We start from the raw sequence: 15,517 nt of genomic DNA, 5'->3' as shown, positions 1-15,517 counted from the left end.
GTTTTTTCACAAAAAAACAACTCTAATTTGAATGTTCGAATGTTCGAATGTTGAATGTATATCGAACGAAACAATGAGCCGAAATAAATATGTAAATCCTTATTGTATCTGCCTATCTATTATTAATTTCTGATATCTTATATTTACTGTTTTGTCCTTTTTTTTCTTTCCTTCCTCGCTTTATTTCACATTTTATCATATATTTTCTGTTCTTTCAGACCTGTCAGCGAACAAACGCCAACAGAGATGTACGTGGTCATTATTCCGTGTGGACAGCTTATAATCATTCTAAAATTATGTTTCAGTATCGCCTGCTTGTATTCAAATTCCAGTAAACTATGTTAATTCACAGCAAGCTCAGTACTCTTTGGCGGCCTCACACCTTGAACTATATTGCATGTACCAGAAATTCACGGACTAGGTGTGTTTTTCAAAGCTTGAATATTTGTAACTTAGAAAAGATTATTGTTAGGGGTCGTTAATCATCTTCAATCTACCTTTTGTGACTTTGCAGCTTCAGCTGCGTTACATTTTCTTGAACTCCACTTAACCACACCATGAAACGCTTCGAATAACTGGAATCATTTATAGCTAGGGGTCGTTGAGCATCTTCAAACCACCGTTTGTCACCTTACAGTTTCAGCTGCGATACTTTTGTCTGAACTCCATTTAACTACACCAAGAAACGCTTCGAATAATTGGAATCGTTTATGGCTAGGAGTCGAGCATATTTATCCCATCTTTTTTGACCTTACAGCTTCAACTGCGATACTTTTGTTCGCACTCCAGTTAGCTACACATAAGTAACACTTCAGGTAAGAAGTATTGCTAATCCAACATGAACCTATCTTCTTCAACATATATATATTCTTAATAATGAATTTAATTCCGGTTAATGGAACAAATTCACAAGAAAACAGCCTTATAATCTACGGAATGCGCCACTTAAAATATGTGAGAGGGTTTAGAAAACAAAAACTATTAATTTACTTGAAGACATTATTTTATTTAACGGAAAGAACAGGAGACTTGTTACACGGCAATACAAAGCGACACTGAGAGTCCTTATCTATTAGAAAACAGACTCCTCCATCTCACTCATTCCCCATTTAGGTAGTTTTTATAAAGATAATCAGAACCGCTTATAACATTTATCTGATGACAGCGTGATCTGATTGAATTGTTCCAAATACAAATGAAATACTGTAATAACTCAATTTAAAATTAAAATTGTACTAAGTGTATAAAGTAATAAATAATATATAAAAAATATTAAAACTACATTTGTTAAAATTGAAGTTATATCACTATCGAAAATTAAATATCTTGTATTTGAAAGTGGAGTACATCTTTAAAAAAATCTTTATTTGGGTTAATATAGAGTTTTACCTGGAAAGAGCGACGGTAAAAAAAGTGTTTTGACTATTTTTAAACTCAAAAATACATTATAAGTGATTTTTATCGATTCCAATTATCAAACCTTGAACAAAACAGAAACTCTCTCGAAAGATCCAAACTGGTTCTGATATAAAAACGAAGCCGGTATACCGATGGCCTTGTTCTTTTTATCGGTATTCAGTGATGAACCCGCGACCTTTAAGATCGCATTATTTTTCTACCGTTCTATGAATGAATCAATAGGTCAACGCTGATGATTTAATATGCGAGACCGACACGAAACAAGCAGTTACGACAAACCACTAAAAAGAAATTCGTGATGGTATGGCATCAGATATCGGTACTATAGCCAATTTTCGGTTACGTTACCTCATATCATATTCATAATACGAGGAATCGTACATGATATGGTGATAATTAAATAGCCCCCTCTCCACCGTCACCTCCGATAAAATCAAACGTCGTTTCGTGTCTTAACTTAAAAACTTTTTATTACATAAAAAATTAAATTAACATTTACTTTGTATTAATTAACATAAAGTCTTTCGTTTGGGTTCCTATCTGACTAGGTCTTCGTCGATACGTTCGGCGCGAGGCCTATTCCTCCTCTTAGATATCTTTGTGGCTTTAGGCTTGGGGGTGGGTGGATCTTCGAGATCCTTCAATTGTTGATCGGTGAGACGACCCTTGTACCAATCAGCGCTAGAGTAAAGGAGAAAATTATTAAAATATATTGCGTTCTATAACTAGATTTGCGATATGTACTTTTTGTTATTATCAATTGTGCTCCAAGAAATCAATATTTGTAAATAAAAATATTAATTTGAATAACGTAATGATCTGATGGATGTAATGGATTGTACACTATCAACATCAACAAATACGTAATTCTTACAATATTAAAAATAAAAAGCCTTAATTTGTACTAAAGCTAGTCAACATTAATTCACAAACTTTCAACATGTATTTATAAAATTTAAATAAAGTAATTAATAATTGCATTGAATACTTAAAAAATCATATATTCTTTAGCAAAGAATCTAGAATTTTAGAATATTATAGATGGAGAAACAGTTAATAAATATGTTGAAATTAGAACATAAAATATATAAAGAAACTATATAGTCGGTATATAATAACATAATTTATATACAAATATATTTATATTGTTATTAAATACGTGAATAAAATATATATGTTTAGTCTTAATTACTATTCGAAAAATTCATGTTACTTCTTTTCTGTTATATTAAAAATATTTATAAAGTATTATATTATTATTAAAAAATTGTCTTACCATTCAGGTACATTCCTAGACCAGTCGCATCTCTTGGCGACATCATCGAATACTTGTCCGAGTTTACAACCGTTCCTTCTGGGCGTATCACCATTGATACAGACGTAGAAGAATTGACAGTCCTCTGGGTCGGCGTATCTGGGATGGGTGACTGCAATGCTCTCGTTGACTTTGGGACATTCGAACTGGAAGACCTCTGCAACGAGAAAAAGACGGAAGAAATTTAGTCGGAACCAGGTTAGGGCCATAATTCTTTCAAGGCTATGAAACTGTTAGGTTTGGTCTCTTGGTCAAGGAGATGCTGCACCCAAAATCGGAAGTAAACGTGGGTAGTTGCGGAGAGAATTATGTCGGTTTTTTTTACATATATCGTGACAAGGTCAGCCAGTCGGGACATTTCGAATTTGACGAAGGAATTTTCAACGTAGTTAAAAATAATATTCACTATTTGCATTATCGACGATGTTTGTGAGGTTGGTTCATCGAAATCCGTATAAAATTGCGATAAACACAAGGTCTTGGATTGTAAATGCAGATTTATAATAGTGAGAAACAAGACCAATAAAACTGATAATATCACTATCCAATTAGAAAAAATAATTTATAGAAGTATAAAAGATAGACTAGTTCAAATTATAAATATAGAAAACTGTTAAAAAAACAACTGAAGAGTAAAATCTGAAATATTTCCTTTCGTAGAAAAAAACAGCATAAACCCAAAATTTCTTAACCATAATTGGTAGATATCGTTTCGAAGTTACTCTAATTGTTCTTTAACCTATTTTACTAGAGTTCGAGAAGAATCTTACAATTCAATATATAAAGCAACCAAAAGCAAACTGTAACTCTCCTGCTCAGTCGTGGACAATTAACATTTGAGAAGAACATGCAGAAGAAGAAGCTTTGAAAATTATCCCTATTCCATGGATTCCTATAATTTGGCTATTCTAAAGCTGAAGAAATACTCCAATTTACTGAAATCTGGATAGAGCAGTGCATATGGCCACCAAAGCCTGCTGAAAATATTATTAGCCATGAACTATTGGAATTGAATATCAAGTTTGAAACACAGTTTACTCAAATTTTAATTTCTCCTTCTACGACGGCTTAAAATATTTATCAATAAAATAATAAATAAATAAATAGAATAGACTGCACCTTTTAAGCACTTTTATAAATAGAGACATTTTAAATAGTTTCTATTATAGTAATTATTATTATATAGATTTATCACAATTTAAAATAACAATAGGAAATAAGAAGCCTGGGTATATTTGCTACAACATCTATACCATTTTCATCAATATTATAGATACTGATATTCTAAAAAGGCTTTTAATAATGTACGTAACCTTTACACTCGACAGTAATTATTTGCTAATAACAATCGGACAGACAAAGCCCCACCTACAAAAAGCAGTGGAACATTCTTTAATTAGAATTCCCACCAGCCCAAGGACAACCGGTATGAATTACACCCCAGAATAAATTAACAAGGCAATGAGTCGATTTTCGAAAGAATTATTGAACTGAAACTGTTCCACTATTAAAATTGCTATAGGTAAAACGTACCTTCAGAGGTGCATCCCTTTCTCTTGGCTTCATCTGGCCAGGAGCAGATTCCTGCGTGCTCGTTGTACACCAGGCCATTGGGGCAGATGATCATATTGAATTTACCATCGACACAGTAATAGAATTTGTCACAAATATTTCTTTCTTCATGTGCAAAGTAACCATGTTTTCTGGGACAATGTTCTGATGGCTGAGGTGTTTCTAATAAAAAAAACATTACATATTATATAATTTGCAATTACCATTGACATAGTCGAACATATATAGTTATTCAACACCCATTATTGCATAATAAATCAAGCTTATAATCAACTAGTTGAAATAAATGCAACTGAACGTTGATATTTTAGAAACATATCTATTTTGTTAATCCACATATCACTTTAAGTAATTATAATGTATTTTTCTTAAGGCAATAGAATTTTTAAAGTCAATTTATTTTTATATTTCCAGTAAGCGAAAATTAAGAAACGAACATGGAAGTGTTTATAGATTATGTACTTGCGCGTAATTGTACTACATGTACTATATGTCTTCTTATATATCCGCCATTCCAAGTATCTGTATTTAAATTGTAACAAGTGTTTATACTACTACGGTACTGTTAGAACTTCGATGGAACACTTCTTCTTCTTCCACTTCGTTACTAAAATACAATTATTAATATAAAGGAACGATGAAAACATAATTCACATAAAAATTAAAATTGGCACAACCAGTACGATTATACTAGAGAAATGATAAAATGATTAGATCCCCAATACACAAATCATTCCTCCATAGCCTGGAGACGCCTCATTATCTCATCGCACCATCCCCTTAAGGCGATGGCGTTTTTCAAATGTTTTTGTTAATAGTAGCCAGACTATATTTTATATAAAATATGAACAGTTAACAATTAACGCCTCAATGGATCCGACATGTCACCACTAATTATTAAAATGAAATTGTTTATGTATATTAAGATTATATTTTCATCCCTGTACAAATCAAAATTGATATAACTAAAACAACTCGCGGTCTCACAAAAAACGTGGCTTTTATATGAGCACACCTACGGAAGCATATTTACCCATTTATGATAAATAGTGAAATGATAAAACTATTAAGTTTCGTATTGTATGAAGAAAATTGTGGTAACCTCAAAAAATATACAAATTGTTGCAGATATATTTAATTTGGGAGTTAGGCAAATTAATATTGATAAGAAATTGAATTGCAGTACCAAAAGTTTTAGGAGAACTTCATTTATAAACTAATCATTTCATACAGTAAATAGTCCATGATTGACTCATAACATAAAATCCAAAGAACTCAATCTCCAGTAGATCACTAGAAGACGTGTTGGTTTGGTAGCTACAAGACGATCATCGTACTGCTGCGATAGTCGCAGGTTCTCATCCCACCGAGACAAGGTTGTATATTTATGTTCGTGATTTTCCACAGGCAACCGTATGAAATCCTATCAGGAAAATCATCCCAATCACGCCAGTAACCAGACTGGATAAGACCGGATATCTTCCGAGACGATCTCTAAGTGGATCAATAACCTCTCGATAGACTTAATGCCGAGGATCATGGTTTGGAGTCCACGTTAATCAGTCACTAATCCAAAGAGGTTGGCGTAACTTATATGTATACATAGATACTTAAAAGAAGCTTTATGTGAACACAAAATGATATCCTTCAGAAACCAAAAATATTAAAGCAAATCCGAGAAGTATTTTGCAAATGAAGGCATGTCCGACTAAAGAAAAGTTTACAGGATTAAAGATATATACAAAAGCAACTTTAATAGATGGTAATAACACCACTGGTAAGTTTGAGAATGCTTCTCTGTATGGTAATAATTGTAAGTACATTGATATGTGTAAAAATTGCAATGATGTCCTAGGGAGATAACAACATTTATATTTTTTACACAACGAAAAGTAGCAGACATATGTCAACAGAATTTAATATATGACTTTTCAATTCACCTGTTACAAATGGACCGTATGTAAAAAAATAAAAAGGCGAATTATTTACAAGACGATCATCCTACTGCTGCGATAGTCGCAGGTTCTCATCCCACCGAGACAAGGTTGTATATTTATGTTCGTGATTTTCCACAGGCAACCGTATAAAATCCTATCAGGAAAATCATCCCAATCACGCCAGTAACCAGGCTGGATAAGACCGAATATCTTTCGAGACGGTCTCTAAGTGGATCAATGACCTCTCCATAGGCTTAATGCCAAGGATCGTGGTTTGGAGTCGACGTTAATCAGTCACTAATCCAAAGAGGTTGGCGTAACTTATATGTATATATAGTTATAAGTAGTTATAAGTATACTTAAAAGTAGCTTTATGTGAACACAAAATGATATCCTTCAGAAACCAACAATATTAAAGTAAATCCGAGAAGTATTTTGCAAATGAAGGCATGTCCAACTAAAGAAAAGTTTACAAGATTAGAGATATATACAAAAGCAACTTTTATAGATGGTAATAACACCACCGGTAAGTTTGAGAATGCTTCTCTGGGTGGCAATAATTGTAAGTACATTGATATGTCTAAAAATTGCAATGATGTCCTATGGAGACATTTTTTACACAACGAAAAGTAGCAGACATATGTCAACAGAGTGTAATATATGAGTTTTGATTTATATCCAATTATCAATCTGCGGGAATGATTCGTGGAAATCGAGAAGTCTTAAAAACTAGTTGGTTTATTTACCAAATATTAAGATATTAAATTATATCTGAATTTTCTGTACTAGCTTGTCCACCTACAGCAACAAATTAACATAAATATTAATAATTTTTAGACAGGTCGGGTAATATTATCTTTTTAAAATATATAATTATTACTCCTCTACTATGGGATCTAGGTTAATAACACATATATTCTTTGAGAATACCTCCATTTATAACCGATATTCTATATGAATAAATAAATTTGCAAAATGTGGATTGAGAAAAATCACATATTAATTAACAATATTAAGCTTAAGCAACAATATATTATGAATATCTGTCTAATTATATTAAATCTATTTAAAAACATTTAAAAAAAATAAAAAAGAATATACGTATACATGTAATATTATTATTACTCTTTTCCAAACTCTATGTTTTATTTTTAGGTCTTCGTATTAATTTTGATCGGTGTTTTAGAATCTATTTGTAGAAAAATCAATGAAAATTAACGTGAACAAGCTTAAATAATAATCATATATCCAAGACATTACAACATCTAAAAATCTTACCCTGCACTTATGTTAGAATATTTTTCAATCTGGAATCGATACGATTTTTGTAGTACGATTTGCCCTTTGATTCAAAATAGGCCTCAGTTTCGTCGATCACCTCTTCATTCGACGAAAATTTCTTCCCAGCGAGCATTATTTTGAGAGCTGAGAACAGGAAATAGTCGCTGGAGGCCAGATCTGGAGCATACGGTGGATGAGGAAGCAATTCATGGATTCTTGATACGGTGCATTGTCTTGGTGAAGCAGCACTTTCATTTTCTTCAGATGCGGCTGTTTTTCGGCGATTTCGTCCTTCCAACGGTCCAATAACGCTATGTAATAGTCTGCTGTTGATGATCATTCCCTTTTCAAGGTAGTTAATGAAAATTAATGAAATAATCCCATCCGCAAGCGCATCCGATAGCGCATAAGCGCATCCCAAAATACAGACGCCATAACCTTGCCAGCCAACTGTTGCGTTTTTCCACGCTTTGAAGCGGGTTCATCGTGTGCAGTCCATTCGGATGACTGTCGATTGGACTTCGTTGTGAAATGATGGAGCCATGCTTCATCCAGTGTCACATATCGATGGAAAATTCTGGTTTATTATGCTTGATCATCTTCAAACACTGCTCCGAATCCTCAACTCGTCGTTGTTTTTGGTCAAAAGTGAGCTCGCGGGGCACCCACTTTGCACAGAGCTTACTGATATAATGTAAACGTTGACCTGATATTTTTAGAGTGTCTGCTATTTCATTCAGTTTCAATTTAGGGTCATTCAAAATCAGTTTGTGGCTTTTTTTAATGTTTTCGTCAGTAACAACCACTTTGGGGCGTCCACTGCGTTAACCGTCTTCGGTGCGCATTTCACCACGTCTAAACTTCGCATACCAATCCTTGATGGTTAATTTTCCTAGTGCAGTGTCCGGAAACTCGCAATCAAACCAAATTTTTGCTTTAACTGTATTTTTCCCTTCAAAAACAATATTTTATCAACACGCGAAATTCCTTTTTATCCATTTTTTCACAATAACAAAAGTTGCTTCACTCAAAATGCTATAATTGACAAACTAATGATCCGACAACTGTCAAATTTATATACGCGTCTTTTGAGGGTTAGGGCTAAGTAAAAAACATATTTAATTCTAGTAGCGCCATCTCTGTGTCACACCGGGAACTTTTCAATTGACCTGTTACCAATGGACCGTATGTAAAAAATAAAAATGCGATTTTTTTTATAATGAAGCTTTAAAATTACAAACGAATTATTGCAAAGTTAATGTACATTACTTTTGTATAAACATTGCCATATCAAAGCAGATCAAAAATGGACACCATTCGAACTAATTACATTTTAATTAAACAACAATTTTATAAACAACATCTGAAAAAACTGGATCTGGGGCTTTTTAACGACCGTATCATAAAAAACGCTTATCTTACTTAAGTCAAATCCCAAACTGTTGCAGATATTAAATAATCTTTAAATACTTACGTAATTTCGGCCTTGAACTACAATCGATGTTGAATGGCAGATCGCATTTCTCGTATTCGCTGCTGTAATCGTTGAAAACCATGCCATCAGGACAGAGTTTCTCGGTTACCACACCATCCTCGCATTGGTAGTACTTGTCGCATTGTTCAGCATCAGCGAAAAATCCATAAGGTTCAGGGCACTCGTCAGATACGGCATCGGCGTCTTCATCCCTAGGCTTTGGTGTAGTTCTGGTAGTTTTAGTCGTTTTCCTGTTAGTTGCTGCTTGGGAAACAGCTGAAAATTAATTTTTGGGTTATAATTATGATTTAATCACTAATTAATATTAATTAATTATAAGTTAAATAAAATCCTGTAAATAATTAAAATATAATTTGGATGGATATAAACAAATTTTGTTGATCATCTACGAGATATGTTCTCATCCTCTAAAAAACTTAACCATAGTCGCACCAATATCGAGATACCTATTCATAATAGTAACAATAAACAAACAAGTTCCTTGACACAAATATAATAATAGAATTTCTTAGATTATATATTAATATAAACAATAAGATTTCTTCATTAACTTTCAAGCAAGTTCAGTTTAAAAAAACAATTCAATATTTTAAACCGATATCCTATGTTGGTGATCTACAACAAGAAACAGATGACAGACATATGTTCTCATCCTCTATGAAAAACTAAAAGATATCGTGATACATCTTCATAATAGTACTAAAAAAGTAAAAAAGTTCAAATAACAAAATATCAAAATTAACAATTACAAAATACTCGTTATGTTGTATATATAGATATAAATTAATTAAAAAAAAACGAAAAAAAAGTATAAAAAAATCTCCACCAAAATATCATATTAGTTCGATCAAAAAATAATAATATGTAAAAATATTGGTGTTAATCTTGCACATTATTAATTCTTAGGTCCAAAAACAAGGACTTTTATTTAACTAAAATGCGTTTTTTAATCACAATAATATCTGATACTAGTAATCTTATAACAGACATGAATAATATGAATAATATAAGTTGATGCAAAGACGTCATTACACAAAGATTTCTTTACGACCATAGCATGTGAAAATTTCAAAGCAAAAGTACAAAAAGTGATAAATATAAAACATACGTACAGAAATTTAAATCGAGTGGAAAACATACGTAATGAAAAACCTTATTAGGTTCTTTTTTATGACTTCATAAGTACAAATTAACAGCTGCTACAAAAAGTAGCATCAAAAAAATGACCTAAAATAAATCCTTTATTACAAATTCTTCAGATAATACAGTATTAATTTTCATGAATGAACATTTAATCTCACAATCATGACAGTTCAAGAAAATAACATATCCAACTGATAATACTGACTATGCAAATCCTTTATTAGTAACAATAAAAATTTAATAAATGGAAAAAAGATGAAAAGCAAATTGCTTCGAACAATAAACGTTTTTTCAACGAAATCAACCTGTTGATGAGAAGATAAGAGATTTCAAATAACAGTGAAGTATAGAGATTCAATATTTATTTTTAATAGAAAATCCTTACAAATCCGTATCATTCATAAAATATTACATAATCCACAACATTCTAATCAATTTCCTAAAGACAAAATATGAAACGTAACTAAATCGTCTTAACACAAAAATATCCAATACAACCCATAGTTTTTTACATACTCGATTATGTTCATGGTAAACAACAAGCCATCATCCTTCTTGCATAACGAATGATTTTCTTGTTGTTGCCAAGCAAAACCCATCTCTAATACTGCATAAAAAAACTTGAGGTTGTATTCAACACCATTCTAAATCTTATAGAGATTACTATACCGAAGAACACACAACTTGAGGTTGAATATATTGATAGTCCATGCAATTAAAGAAGATAAAAGGAGCTATAAACAAATCGTTCACACCATTAACTCAATGAATATCAAATCGACTAAAAAGTAATTGAAATTAATCAAAAAACATTGTCAGAAGCATCTAACAACAAAAAAAATCAATGAATTCAAATTTACGTCAATAATATTAGAAAGAGAAAGCTTAAACTGAGACCAATAACTTATAATATGTATTACTTCATAATAATCAGTAAACTTCACTTTTTATACATACGTTTGTCTTTAGGATCTGGTCATTCCTCTATTAAAACTGGTTCTTTTTTAACTGGGTCTGTGTTACAAGGAAGTTATGTTGATCGATAAGTGACAATGAATTTAGATTGAAAAAAAAATCAATAATTAATCTAGAAAGTAAAGTTCATTACAAGACAATGACTGTGTAAAAGTTGTGATATATTTCTTAAGGCCAACAACTAAAGCTACAATCACACACAGTCACACAGTCACAAAAAAAACAATTCCATAACCAGACGGAAAACAGTCAGAAAACAATTATGCAAATATTTTCGTAAATTGTGAAAGTGAAAGCGATGAGTTTGGTGTTGATTTAAAGCGAGAAATTTCGTTAGAACCGATGGCTTCTTATAATTCAACGTGTCTAGTTGATTTAGATCGAAATTTACTTCAGTAAATCATTGTGATGACACATGAACTTAGAGTGAATATAGATATACGTTTTTCTATCAACATCATAAAATTAAATGCGATGAAAATAGATCAGTTCGATTTCTTGAAAGAAAATTACGTTAACATTTGATTCTCAGAGAGACAAAGGATATTCTTGATATTTAGCAACAGTTATTGCACGAATACACACCTAGTAATGTGTCAAAGTTAATATATTTAAAGATAATCGAGTCACCATATCAAATATACTTCATACAGCTTTCACTATTAGAGCGTTCTTTTCTTTTTCTTTCTCTTGTCACGACACGCACAAAAAACCGTAAAAATTAAAATATTAAAGTGTTTTAACTTACCAAACAAAGCAAGAAGCAGGAACAATGACTGCGACGTCCTCATGTTTAGTGTGCGACTGGACAACACAGACCAAACATTTGCTGTTATAAAGAGACAGCCAAAGCGTCTTGGCTCGACCTTGCCGGCTGGTCGGTCGTTGAAGAATCAACAACAGGTTTTTTTTTCTTTGAAAGAAGAAAATTTCACTGCGCTTTGTACTTTTCCCCAAAGTTAAAAATTCGACGAGTCAACTCCCTAATTATTGTTACGATTTTAACTTTTCCGTTGATCCGTTTTAAACGTGACGTCTGGTTTCTGTTAGAAAGTTGTCGCGGTATCTTAAGATGCTTGTTTTTATATTATAAAAAATATCGGTCTCAAGCCCCCCTAACTAGATAATTTATTTGTGGTTTTAAAATATCCAGCACCCTCTGACAAGTTCAGAACCAATCAAACAACGAATGAGTTCTATAAAAACTGAACGCCCCCTTTGAGGTGTTTAGGTGAACTATACAAAATGATAAAGTACCAAATTAAATTCAAAATATAAAATTACACTTTTTTATTAACGCTTTTTACGTTCAAAAAGCACCCCTAGACCCCAGTGTTTTAAATTATTCGATACTAGCAGCGCTACCTAGCAATGTACAATTCAGTTAATAAGTACAGATTTCCATTGAAAATAAATAATTTAATAGATTTTTATTATTTATTTTTTAGTTCATAGAATATTACTAAGGGGTAAAAATAAATTAAATCACCATGGTACGAAAAACATCATATATAATATAAAAATGAGCACAAGTCGTTTTATGTGTATTATTGGTTGCGCGACAATCAAAATAGTTTAATATTTATTAATAACATATTAATTTACGCTAAGCAAAAACGATTTTAATCAATTATAATAGAATGTCATTTACTGAATTTATTTAAATTATCTATATTAAAGTTTCCAATATGCTTTTAGTAATAGTTATAAGCATAAGTAACTTTAAAACTTTAGACTTAGTTATTATTTCTGCCTTGGATTACCTTTTAATGAGAACACAGAATTTCTAAATGTTCCCAAAACCTTGAAATTATGTTGAATATGTAATTAAATATGAATGAACTGAATGGCTATTACAAATAAGAATTTATAGTATAATTATTTATTTTAATAACAATTGTTAAAATCAATAGTTAAATGAATATACAATTATATTGCTAAAATGTTATTATTATTAAAACAAACAGTCAATTCCCTATTTAGTGTAGCGACCTTGGGGCATGTCGAATTTTATATGGTGGAATAACGGTTTACAAAATACCCAGTAATATAATCCCAGATGTTGAACACGGGCGGGGTGCCAGCAGCGCCAACTAGAACCCGATAACGAATAGCTGGCAACCCCGTGACGTTTATCTGGGATGTTATTGAAGGGTATTTCCAATCATTCAGTACTCGATCATCGTTTGGTTTAGACGTGCCACCATTGACTGCCCAAGCCTCGTCTCCAGGTAACACCGCTGCCATCCGTTTAATCTATTTTGTATTTTCAACAGTTTTTATATTGCCAATAAATAACGGTCACATAGTGTAAACACCACTGGTTCATTCATATCATTTACCCTAAACTAGGAATCTGCTTCTGAACAACTTTGGAAGTCACCTAGCATTTTCTTTATATTTACAGAATCTTATAATATGTTGTTATTAATAATTTCCTAATAGAGGGCTTTAAATACTAATCAAGTTAAAGCTTACTATATCGAGTTTCAAATACAACGGCTAATAATACAAAAGTAGCTTCATTCATTGGTTTTCTTAATCAAGATTTACTGCAGATTGAATGCTGGAACTCCAGAAAGTAATTTTTCCATATTTCCCATTTTCATATTTATATTTATTTATTCTAAGTAAACGCCAGTACTTATTTGTGAATTGGTTTACTTGTTTTTATTACGTAATTTTCTCTGTTAAAGAAAAACTGATTGAACAATCTGATATACAAACCAATTAAATTTTTTAAAATACTGAGATAGACCGACATATTTAATTGTGTCATATCATTTTGACACTAAAAATAGACCATAAAATAATTTGGAACCATTTATATAAAACTGTTATGTTATAAAAGTGTTAAATTTAATAAAAATCATTAATTTGTAGCAAAATTGTTTCGGCTATTTTTATTTTTTACACAGGGGTGAAAAGATCCATTTGAGGCCCGAGCGGGTATTCACTAAGGAATTGTCGCCTTTACACTGATTTTCAACATAGTAAATATGCAATTAGCAGGACAAGTCCCCGACCTGCCACATATATGACGCTACTAGAATTAAAACCATATGCTTTTTAGTTAGCCCTAACCGTCAAAAGATGCGTATATAAATTTGACAGCTGTCAGATCATTATTTTGAGAATTATAGCATTTTCAGTGAAGCAACTTTTGTTATTGTAAAAAAATGGATAAAAATGAATTTCGCGTGTTAATAAAATACTGCTTTTTGAATGTAAAAAATACAGTTGAAGCAAAAACTTGGCTTGCCGAGTTCCCGGATACTGCCCCATGAAAATAAACCATCAAGGATTGGTATGCAAACTTTAGTCGTGGTCAAATGAGCACTGAAGACGATAAACGCGGTGGACGCCCAAAAGAGGTTTTTACCGAAGAAAACATTAAAAAATCCACAAAATGATTTTGAATGACCGTAAATTGAAAATACTAAAGATATCAACTGAACGTGAACATCATATCATTCACGAATATTTGGGTATGAGAAAGCTCTGTGCAAAGTAGATGCCGCGTGAGCTCACTTTTGACCAAAAACATCGACGAGTTGATGATTCGGAGCAGTGTTTGAAAATGATCAAGCATAAGAAACCCGCGTTTTTGCATCGATATGTGACAATCGATGAAACATGGCTCCGAGTGGACTGCACACGATGAACACACAAAGCGTTGTAAAACACAACAGTCGGCTGGCAAGGCTATGGCTTTTGTATTTTGAGATACGCATGGAACAATTTTCATTGACTACCTTGAAAAAGGATGGACCATCAACAGCCACTGTTACATAGCGTTATTGGGCCGTTTGAAGGGCGAAATCGCCGAAAAATGGCCGCATTCGAAGAAAAAGAAAGTGCTGCTTCACCAAGACAATGCACCGTGTCGCAAGTCAATTGAAACGATGGCAAAAATCCATGAATTGGGCTTCGAATTGCTTCCTCGTCCACCGTATTCTCCAGACCTGACCTGTTCCTGCGACTATTTCCTATTCTCAGATCTCAAAGGAATGCTTGCTGGGAAGAAATTTTCGTCGAATGAAGAGGTGATCGCCGAAACTGAGGCCTATTTTAAAGCAAAGTACAAATCGTACTACAAAAATGGTATCTAAAAGTTGGAGGGTCGCTATAATCAGTGTATCACCCTTGAAGAGATTTATGTTGAATAAAAATAACAAATTTTGCCAAAAAAATGTGTTTTACTATAGTAGGCCGGGGACTTTTCAATTGACCTGTTATGTAAAAAGTTTTTAAAAACAATAGTGGCGTTCAATATAATGCTACAAACTCCTTAAACATTGTACCATTCGTAAATGATAGCACTCTATTGGGTGATGCAGATATTAAGAAATTATAGACAGAAAAAACCTAATACCTACA

The 15,517-nt window shown here is 32.3% G+C and overlaps 1 protein-coding gene across 1 annotated transcript; it reads right to left on the bottom strand.

Annotated features, from left to right (window-relative positions):
* Window positions 1–1,862: 1,862 nt before the first annotated feature.
* Window positions 1,863–12,332, bottom strand: obst-B (obstructor-B). Its single transcript, XM_076402285.1, has 5 exons — window positions 11,886–12,332; window positions 8,999–9,274; window positions 4,268–4,468; window positions 2,696–2,891; window positions 1,863–2,100 (listed from the first exon to the last, which is right to left on the bottom strand). Exons 1-5 carry the CDS (start codon window positions 11,926–11,928, stop codon window positions 1,956–1,958), a joined length of 861 nt encoding a protein of 286 aa, XP_076258400.1. The 5' UTR covers window positions 11,929–12,332; the 3' UTR covers window positions 1,863–1,955.
* Window positions 12,333–15,517: the final 3,185 nt, after the last annotated feature.

The sequence above is a fragment of the Rhynchophorus ferrugineus genome, unplaced genomic scaffold, assembly GCF_030347505.1.
Source record: "Rhynchophorus ferrugineus isolate W39M unplaced genomic scaffold, kcgeb_rfMv2 rfM4, whole genome shotgun sequence".
In the NCBI taxonomy this organism is placed as follows: domain Eukaryota; kingdom Metazoa; phylum Arthropoda; class Insecta; order Coleoptera; family Curculionidae; genus Rhynchophorus; species Rhynchophorus ferrugineus.
This window is presented reverse-complemented; position numbering and strand designations above follow the sequence as displayed.

Coding starts and splice junctions, on each gene's coding strand:
- obst-B (XM_076402285.1), bottom strand. CDS start 11,928: ATGAGGACGTCGCAGTCATTGTTCCTGCTTCTTGCTTTGTTTG. Junction 4,469..8,998: donor TAGTTCAAGGCCGAAATTAC/GTAAGTATTTAA, acceptor TTTTTTTATTAG/AAACACCTCAGCCATCAGAA. Junction 2,101..2,695: donor TCTAGGAATGTACCTGAATG/GTAAGACAATTT, acceptor CCTTTACTCTAG/CGCTGATTGGTACAAGGGTC.